General features: G+C 32.4%; 1 protein-coding gene across 1 annotated transcript in view; it reads right to left on the bottom strand.

The window, feature by feature from the left end:
- LOC109532772 (homeotic protein proboscipedia) overlaps positions 1 to 10214 on the bottom strand; it is a 74945-nt gene that overhangs the window by 59959 nt on the left and 4772 nt on the right. The window contains exons 3-4 of the mRNA XM_048664173.1: positions 4304 to 4529; positions 1410 to 1596 (exon numbers count right to left, since the gene is read on the bottom strand). Coding sequence (XP_048520130.1) covers positions 1410 to 1596; positions 4304 to 4529 — 413 coding nt within the window. The remainder of the gene's footprint in view (positions 1 to 1409; positions 1597 to 4303; positions 4530 to 10214) is intronic.

Raw genomic sequence — 10214 nt, 5'->3', positions numbered from 1 at the left:
GAGTAAAAGTACGAGGGCACAATAGGACAGAAATGACCGCGGTGCGAGGCCAAACACCACCTCGGCGGTGAGGAAAGGGTTTTAGTGGGTAAACACCTTAGCTGGAGTCCCATACACACCAGAGCGACAGACCACCAGCTCGGGGAGTGCGTAAAAGAGCATTTCCCAAACCTCACCGGAAAAAAAAAAAAAAACATTCTAATAAAGGTTCTCAAATTACCACAAAGGTAGCAACTCGGTGGACAAACCCACTTAATAATGCAAAAATCAAAAGTAGTTTTACAAATTAACTAAGCTAACATAATAATAATCAAAACTAAAAAATGAATCCTGAAATTAACCCAAAACCGGAAACTCAGTCATCAACAAAATCTATATTTGGCAAATGTATTACTATTCAAGGTAAGCTTATTTTAACTTTGAATACGATAAGGCCATAAATATCGCCTAACTAAAGTTAAGCCATTCCTTGGACTAGTTGTAGACGTCGTTAAGCTTCTGAAACCGGGCAGCTTTTAATTAGTATATTCCTGTCCAAATTAAATGAACTAAAGTTTTCAACATCGTAACGATCGGTACCTAAGAACAGAAAAAAATCGATCTTCACACCGTGCTGATAAATGAGTGAGTCACGGCTAGTCCATTTGCAATTTGCTTTAATTGGTCTGGTTCAATTCGCTCGATTCACGGCGTAAAAACTTAATCAAAACAATCGATACTTAGCTACCGAATTATTGCTTTCCGAAAAACGCACCGATTCACCACAACTTGCAGTTTCTTCCTGTTGTATATGAGGTGACGTGGCACTTTGTTGCACAAAAAATCTGAACGTGTTGTTTGGATATGATATACAGTATGCAAGACTGATGATTCTATCAGTGGCGGCTTGCATTATTTTTTGCCAATTTTTAATTTGCTTGCTTATTTAAAGTAATTTGATTTTCGAAATGTAACATCTTCGACGTAAAAAGTCAAGCGGGGCTCTTTGCGTGCAGGTGCATCTAAAACCTGTACCAGTATTAATTATTAACAATTTCCCGGGATTTTCATTTGAAACATTAAGTCCTTGAGCTCACAGTAAATTATGGTTTTATGATTCATTAGAATGTGACAATAGTGGACATAATCGAAATTGTTATTATGCACTGTATCTACGACTAATTAAAGAGTTGTTCAAAAGACCCACAGCGAAAACTTTATGTTGTAAATTTCATATTGTGCAAAGCAAGAGAAAAAAGTAATACTTTTGTTCACTATAACATCTTTTGATCCACTACACACTAGGGAATAATGTTATTTTACTCTCATTATTCGCTTGGGATTCACGAGCATTAATAACATTAACTAAACGCATTCATAATGAGTCGATTCGTGAACAGTCGCGGATAAAAATTATAATGAGTTCATACCTTGTTGGCTATTTTTCCTGGTGGTTTTCTTTTCCTTCATCCAAGGATATTCGGGGACATTTACGCCAGGAGATCCAAGCCCATGGGGTACGTCCATAGAATATCCTCCCGGCGGCGTGTGCTGGGGGCTCAAAGGAGCTCCATGGGGCGCTATTTCGCCGGACAGATGGGGCAAAGCGGTCATGAACTGCAAAACATAAAGAGGACATTCTACATAAACCCGCGTTAAAAAGTAGCTATTTAAAAGCTGTACTAATGAGTGTTTCCTAGTTTACAAAGTAGAGAAGTGCAAGCTGCTAATCGAATGTATTTCGTTACAGTCGTTTATTATGTTTTGTGATTTTACCGGTCTCTCAGCACACCTTTTGAATATCGTCATTTTCTCACAAACGTTTTATGTAGGTATTTGTTTTAGGCAGTCCGTTTTTCATTCATATTATTTTATAAAATATATATTGATATATTTTATAACTAAATGTTATAAATAGAAAGATCTTAAGGGAATAATGAAAAAATTCAATTTATCAGAAGCAGTTTGACTTGAAAGCGGTGTTAAACAAAAGTCTTGAATAATCAAAATAACTTCCGACTTATTATTAATTTTTGTGAAGGTATGATTTCACTCTAGCTTTTGTTATAGCGGAATAAACCATTTACTGGCTAGTAGTTCTCGATAAACTGTTGGTTAAAAATTTGAATTTTGATGAATTTTAGTAATAACCTATTAACTAATGTATTATCAAAGAACATTAGTAATCGTATTTCTTAGACTAAACATAGAGTAGATTGAGATGTGTATAAAACTTGAATGAAACTGGCAGGTTTTTTTCCAAACGATTCGCCAGTCATCAGTTTCAGAACACACAAGTTTCAAGAAATGGATCCAAAAACATACTGTTTCAATAAAAGTCTGGAATAATCAAAATATCTTGCCCAATTATAAGCTAGGTAATCTCTAGCGCGATCCTCTACAAAATATTTTTTATTGGTTTTTTTCTCAAAAACGCATACATTTTGACAATAATCATTTTGACGAAAATTATTCAAAGTGTTAAGAGGAATTCGAAAATTGCAAACTACAGAGATTTCTTGTCATAATTTTACACTGTATACAGGGTGGTTCAGGTGTAATATGGATAGCTTTGAAAACCAATGCATCATATTACAATAATGTCCCTATATGATTTTTGAAAATTTTCACATCGTTTCGGTTTCGATAAAGAAGGTTGAAAGATTTTTGAAAAAAAAATCTTCATAATGTGGTAGTGAATCAATTATTGTTTCAAAGTTTGATGATTATTTCATAGTACGAAAAACGCTTTCAAAATAGAGAATTCCGTCCAAATCAGATATTGGATGGTTAAAATTTAAGAAGGATCTGTCAGGTCCTTTAAAATGTTTGTATTCTGAATTTCACTACAATTGGATAAAAGCTTCTGATTCTTCTGAACTCTGAGTTTTACTATCTTTTTTATATGATGTTGGGATATTATTCTACCCTGCATGCTGCGCTTCATAAGGATGTTCAAATATTTAAACTACCTGATTCGAAAGTAATTTCAAGCGAAGTCTTTTTAACGAATTTTTCCCGAAGAAGCAATCGATCTTAAAATGTTCAAAACATTTTTTTTATCCTAGAACGCACAAATTAACAATTATAATTTGACACATGCTAAGAGTTAGCCGAAAAATACTTTCCAGTGGTCTCTATTTGGTCCTCTCATACCCTTGAATAAAAAAATGAAAACAGCTCCTTTTTTTTTTTCGTTCTTCCTGATAACATATTCCAACTGGTAAAAAACTACTTAAGACACTAATCGTTTAAACACTTCTGTACACTTTCTTGTCATTTTTATATATAAAAATTTTTATTTGGTTGGACTTGTTATTTTTGTCTTTGTATGTTATAATAGGAAAATACTCATTAATGAGTATCAGTGAGAAGTTTTCAAGTTTCGGTTTTTTTGCTGAGTTGTTGAGGCAATTTTGAAGATCGATTTTTACCACCGAAAAACACACAAATCAAAATCAAAACATTTAATTAAAAAATCCGTCTTACCAATTACCTTCGAAAAACATTGTGATGAATAGTGGAACATTTTCGAGATTGGCCTATTGTTGTGTAAAACATATTAACTTTTATTGCCGATAATTCAATTAAAAACCAATAATTACACATAAAAATACACTAAACTTGTAATCATCGACTCGTGAATGATGCGGTTAACATAAGATCTTACAAGACAAAAAGTTGGAAATGAGAAAAGCAAAATTTCTCGAAAAATTTACTCCGGTACGTCATTGTTTCTCTCATGGAACCAAAAATCATATTTCAACTAGACATGATGAATTCACACAGAAATTACCAGGTGTAGATGTTGAGAACATACTGATATAAGAACTTCCAAAAAATTCGCATTCAGCATGCATTTTACTGGATGCATGCTGAATGAATGTGAAGCCCACTTGCCAAACGTCGAAGATTAAAAAATCTATATATTTCTCATTTTATTAGTTTGGAATTTGTCGAGCACTTCATTCAAGAAAGAATAAACGAAATAATACACTCAAGTCAATAAACCGAGAAAACTTGTGCAATATTTTGTAACGAGAAGTTTCAGTCTGAATATGCTAAGAATTATTTTTAAAGAATCGTAACGAGTCCTCATTAAAGTTGTTTCGATTTCCAGATAGTGCAAATTTTTTACCATGTAAATAATACTTTCAACATCGCCGCTTTATTCTAAATAAATGTTTTAAATCTATATAGTTGAATTATTTTGCTTGTGTTTGCCCACAGTTCAGTCAATACTACCATTCCACTTTCAAAAAAGTAAAAATTAAATAACTGATAACGGGTTAAAATTCTGTACGAATGGAACTTTGAAACATACCTCCGCCATTGATGGTTGACTGTTAATGAATCCCGTTTCGCCACAACCATCCATGGGGTGACGAGTAGTGGCACCCACATTGGAGCCACTGGGGGGCATCCAGTAGGGCCCCCCAGAAGCGCCGTCAGGAGTATTCGAACGCGTTTTGACCGGTACGAAGTCGACGTCTTCCTCGAGTTGCCCCACTGTAGGCATTAGTGTGACGACGCCTGTTTCTTGGTTTAATCTGCAATGTTCAACACAACAATTACAATTGTGAAATGTTGAATGGGGAATTATGAAATGTTGAATGGGGCACAGAGCGATCGAGTCTCAGTTAAGGAGCTCAAAAGACTAGGAAACCCTTGTAGATAGTTTATCAAATTTGCTTCAACATAACCCAGCTGTAAAAAACTGTTCATTGGCAGATAGTATTAAAACATTAAAAATACCGCTAGCACAAAACTTGACTTGTATAACTTGTTTACGTTGAGTTGTTGGTAAACAAGTGGCAATTTTTAATGAAGTTGTGCACGGAATTTTTTGCTGCTTATGTAAAGCTATGCAACATTCTTATTTGCATCTGGCAGAAGCTTGAAAACAGATTCAAAGGAAAAATAAATTCAGGGGGACAAAGTATTTTTTTAAATGTTCTTTTCAAATAACTGACAAATAACTTGGAGTGTTTTTAAAACTCCATGACCGTTTTGAAAATATTAGATACTAAGAGGTTTTTAAGGATGACAAATGTGACTAGCAACTTAGTTTTAAACCAGCAAATAATTCATTTTGAATTCGCTCTCACTTTTTTTAGGATGATGCCCACTAACAACTGACTCGAATCTCTATTTTTCAATATGTTCTAAATAACAAACGTACGCGAAGCTGGAATTCTTAGGATAAACGGTTTATAAAATTTTTGTAATTAAAATATTTGGTACGTGCGATACATTTAGTCTTATTAAAAAATTACTTTTAGTTTTACACTGCACAATAATGACATAAATTGTCTATTCATGCAGAATAGAACCTCAAGCTCGTTTCTCCAATGCAACTGCAAATGACGAATTACTTGAATGCAAATTTTCCGAATAGCTGGGGAAGTCAAACACCATGGCCAGCACGAAGTCCGGATTTTTATGGATGAAAATATCTGAGAGTTTGAAGAAACGATAAATAAGTGCCCGAGACGAATTATTAATGAAAACTCAAAATTCTGTAAATACATTTTCGAGTAAACTCTATTTTTTAACTTTTGAGATCGTTTAATAAATATGTGAATAAATATTGTAAAGTTATTGATTTTGAACAGTTCATGTCAAGAGCTAATCAATTCTTTGAACAGCGTAATATTTTTATTAGGGAGTTGGGCTAAAACCAAGTTTTGAATAGTAAAATTTGTCATGCACCGAAATCCCTGAATATCGGATGGTAGTAAAATTTGTTTGGTTGAATATGAGTTGAAAATGACGGTATTTCTCTTTGCGGTGACTTTTCTTCTTAGTGAGTTGTACTAAATCTTATGATTTTAACGCCAGAAATCCACCGTTAATTTTTTTAGGATTGGCTACTTAAACTACTAATTGGCTACTTTAAACTGCGCAAACTATAAAAAGCCATTTCAAATGCACTAAAATAGTGCTTTTACAGTATATTTTAGGATTCCCTATAACGAAAAATTACTTCGCTTATTCCAACTCGTAACAACATTGCTCATCACTGGGGAAAAATTAATTTTGTACTTAATTACCTTCTCAAAGAAATTCCGAAATTGGGATGGCTTTAAAAATGATTTTGCTTTGTCTTTTGTAAAAGTCTGTTGCATTTTGAGAATTTAATTTTTTAAAATACTTAGAGAAATAATAAGCTGACCGCTAATGTTTATAAGCAATGAATGCATCAGATTTAAAAGCAATTAATCAAACTTAATGCGTTTAATTGAAGCTTGAGAAAATTTCAAGATATTATCAGGAACGAGTTACACATCATGAATGGATTAGACGAACTTTGCTCTTAAATAATGTGCAAAAGCGAGTAGTATAATCAGAATCAAGTAAAAAGTAGACTCAGTGGTACAATTTAAACAAGACATTTTTTGAAGAAGACTTATTTTAATTATTCAGGGTGATTCAGAACTCAAATTACAACGCTGAAATATTCACTGTAAGTATTTTGCTGTTCTCAAATTGCTTTTTTGTTATTTAGTAAGTTTTGTGTAAATAAATTGTTTAGAGGGATTATTTTCTATAATTTATATATATTCTTCGAACCATTGAAAATAGTTGAAATTTGAAAAATCATCATCAAATCCTGATAAGGAGCGCGAATAAATTTGGTCTTTTCAAATATTCTTAATGTTGATACAAATCACTCCAATTAATTTATTTGATAAAACACTGAATACAATTACACTGGTGTTATAATCTACATCTTCTGCTACAATCAATTGTTCAACTTCACCACTACCAAATGTTCTTTAGTTTGATTTCGGTCCTTATTACCTATTAATAAGATAACAGTTAGACATCCGCTTGTTCTTTTGATGTGGTTGTTGAAACAGGCCGCTATTATAGAGTTTTCCTCAAATAAAAATCAATCTAGAATCTTATGATTTCTGAATTGTGCAATTTGGACGCCTAGAACAATATTATTTAAGTATTATTAGGCTTTAGTGTACCTATAAAATTTCAGGGCATCAGCACTCAATTGCTAGTGATTGGTGAATCATTGAAATACAAATTTTGTCTAATGTCACGGCAAGGAAGCCGTATTTTATCAATCAAAATTGCTTTAAATTCCGCATTGTTTACTTTGAAAAAAATGGCCTGAATAAAACTCTGTCTAATGGTTGGTGTAATTTGTTTGAATTTGAGTGTAGGCATAAAAATGTGACTGCACACTGAAGAAGTTTACCAACAGGCTTACGAAAAACAATTAAATTAATTCGAAAATTATCAGTTTCCGAAAGTGATGAATCAATTAGACAAGCAAATACGCTTTTTGAACTGTTAAATCTGGATAATCACAACCTGGATGAACTTTGAAGTAATAATCAATAGAACTGTTTTACATCTTGTAGGGCCACGAAAATTAAATGAGAACGGTGGAAGTATAATATTCTGACCTTCATAAGAAGGTAGAAATGGCTGATATTCAAAGATTTGGTTGTTTTTCTGGAAGGCAGAAAAAGAAGGTTTTGTTTCTTCAGTTTAAGCTAACGCTGCAATAGTTTTTCGAGACCCAGAGTCAAATTAGCCCTGTTACAACTGACGTTAATCGAAAAAAGTACATTGTGATTGAAGATTAAGATATTTTCAAAGCATTTCAGATTTTTCAGGAGCGACATTTTAGTAAGCAAAATTATGAGAATTTTTCTAGGCATATTTGTTTAAAACAACAGCAGCCGGTTTTCAAAACTCTTTTTGTAACCTAATTTTTATTATAAGTATTACTTGCATCAATTGAAAAAGTGTTTAAATACTCTCAATAGTATATGGGGCATGTAACCGAACGTTCGATATTTTTTTATTTACTGTTGAGTGCAGATCTTTCAAGTTCTTGATTTGCCACGGCGGAATCAAAAGCACATTCATAATTTATATTGTGTTTAAAAAAATGCCGTCTTCAGCTCGCCGGCTCTACTAGTCATTTTACTTTCTTTTCTTTGCTTATCCAATTTTCCTATTCGCTTTCGATAATGTTTAAGCATGAATTTCTTCTAATCGCATTCATGCTGTTTAGCTATTTCCGGATATGAAATTGTACTTTGAAATATTCTCAGGCAACAATTAAAAGCAATAAGTTTGATTAATTGCTTTCACATCTGCTGCATTCATTGCATTCAAAGCCCAGCGATTAACTTGATCTTTACGTAAGCTACCCACTTCTGCAATGTTCAAACTTCCATAGACTTGTAACAATCCAGAACTTTAAAAAATATCTTTCCATCTGAGAATTAATTTGATACTGTAGTTGGCAAAAAATACTATTTTTATGTTAAAATGTTGATTTCTATTTGAATTTTAAATCTATTAATCTGAAATATATTAAGGCTGCAATGTTGCAAGAGCAAATTTGTAATTTTTGATATTCGCATAATATGTTGAATTACAGCTTCCTAGATATTGTTTTTGAAAGCAAGAACATCAATGTTTTACTGCGCAGACTGTAACAGGTCACTTAAAAGTAAAGTTTGCATGTTTAAGAGTATTCAATGCCTACTAAGACTCTATTAACCAACCCAAACTAAACGATTTATTAAGTAACAAATAAGGCAAAATTCTGAAAACTGCTGGAACATTACATATTTGCCTAAGTGGGAAATCGCTTAATGCGTTCTCACGTTTGAATCTCAAGTTGCTACAAATACCAACATCTTTTTAGAATACCATAATGCATCTAATTAACTATGACGGGGAAGATAAATTGCCTTTTCTTGACATCTATCAATCCTATAATTTGAGGCGATTGCCAATTAGGCATGCTTGGCCATGTTCGAATATCTAGCATTCATGAATGGTATTTTAAATGCATAATATCATAGGTACTCAAGTGAAACCTGGTAACATTAGTGTGCGATTCATTGTTTTTAGCAACAAACATTAACGTTAATTAAAATTGCAAATTCTTGCTTGTAGATTCAAAATGTGCATTAGTGCAAGCGAGCATATCAAATACATCTATTGTGTACACTAAGTTGGTCGAAATGCAGCACAATAAATTTTTAAATTGGCTTTGAATCTCAAAGCTCATTTGCCAATAGGACTTGTACTAGATTTAATAATGGTTTACATGTTTTATTGAAATTTTGAAAATTAATGGATGTGATTGATCAATTGCCGCAGGAACTTAACATGAGTTTCAGCTGTATGAACACAAAATAGAAAAATATGCAAACCATTTTTAGTTATTGAAGTTGCCAACTATAAACTGACGATACTAATTGGGTCTCTTCTGTACCAGAGAATAAAATCTTGAAAAAACTATTACGTGGGCAACAGATAAAAAACAGAAACAAATTTGCAAGGATTAATCTAGTTAGAGTAGTTGATTAACTTACTTATCTAGTGAATGGCCTGTCAAAGGTATTACGATCATCTTTATTGAAAGTTGGGCTGGTTATCAATTTAATACATGACATAAATTTAATACATGACTAGCAAATTAATAGTCTCATTATGTAATTAGTACGTAATAAGTTCCATTACCAGGCGCAAATAGTGCAAAATTATTGTGCAAGTTGCATAGACGTAGGCTTAAGAAAATACATCAATTTCTATAAATATTTGTAATTTCTCTCGCTTGTAAATACCCAGCACGCGTTCAATTCCGCAATGTCAACCACTAATTGTTTCCAATTCAAATTCACGTACCAGTTGATGATTTAGTACAGACTGAACAACTTTTAAGTTTTCTATCGACAACCTCAGTAACTATAAAAACTATTAAAAACTACTACGAAAAAAACTGCATATTAAGACTAAACATCATCTTTTGTGTCTGTGAAAAGAAAAAGTTCACTTATTAAAGTTTTTACAATTTTTATGATTTCTTTTTCATCAAAATATTAAGAAATTAACTCATATAAAATATCGTCAATGTAATTTTATTACATCACAACTTTTTCTAGCTGCTATTTTTACTTTCTGGTTTTCTAGCCTTTTCCAATATGCAAGAACAGCAAGTGACAAAATTTTATAGACGATATATCGGATGATTACGTTGTAGAAGAAAACCACAAAATATTGTGAAAAGTTTTTCTTTACTTAAAACAGTTAATTCAGCAAACAGTACACATTGACTTTTGCTATGGGGATTGCTTCAATAAATAAAAATTAATCTAATTTTTTTAACGCATCAAAATCGAAATTATCCCGAACTTGTACAATTGAAATTGTTTAAAGTGCGCCATTATTTTTTGTTCACGTTTTTT

This window comes from Dendroctonus ponderosae, unplaced genomic scaffold, assembly GCF_020466585.1.
Source record: "Dendroctonus ponderosae isolate FM_Combo_2020 unplaced genomic scaffold, Dpon_F_20191213v2 Dpon_F_20191213_1, whole genome shotgun sequence".
NCBI classification, from domain to species: Eukaryota; Metazoa; Arthropoda; class Insecta; order Coleoptera; family Curculionidae; genus Dendroctonus; species Dendroctonus ponderosae.
This window is presented reverse-complemented; position numbering and strand designations above follow the sequence as displayed.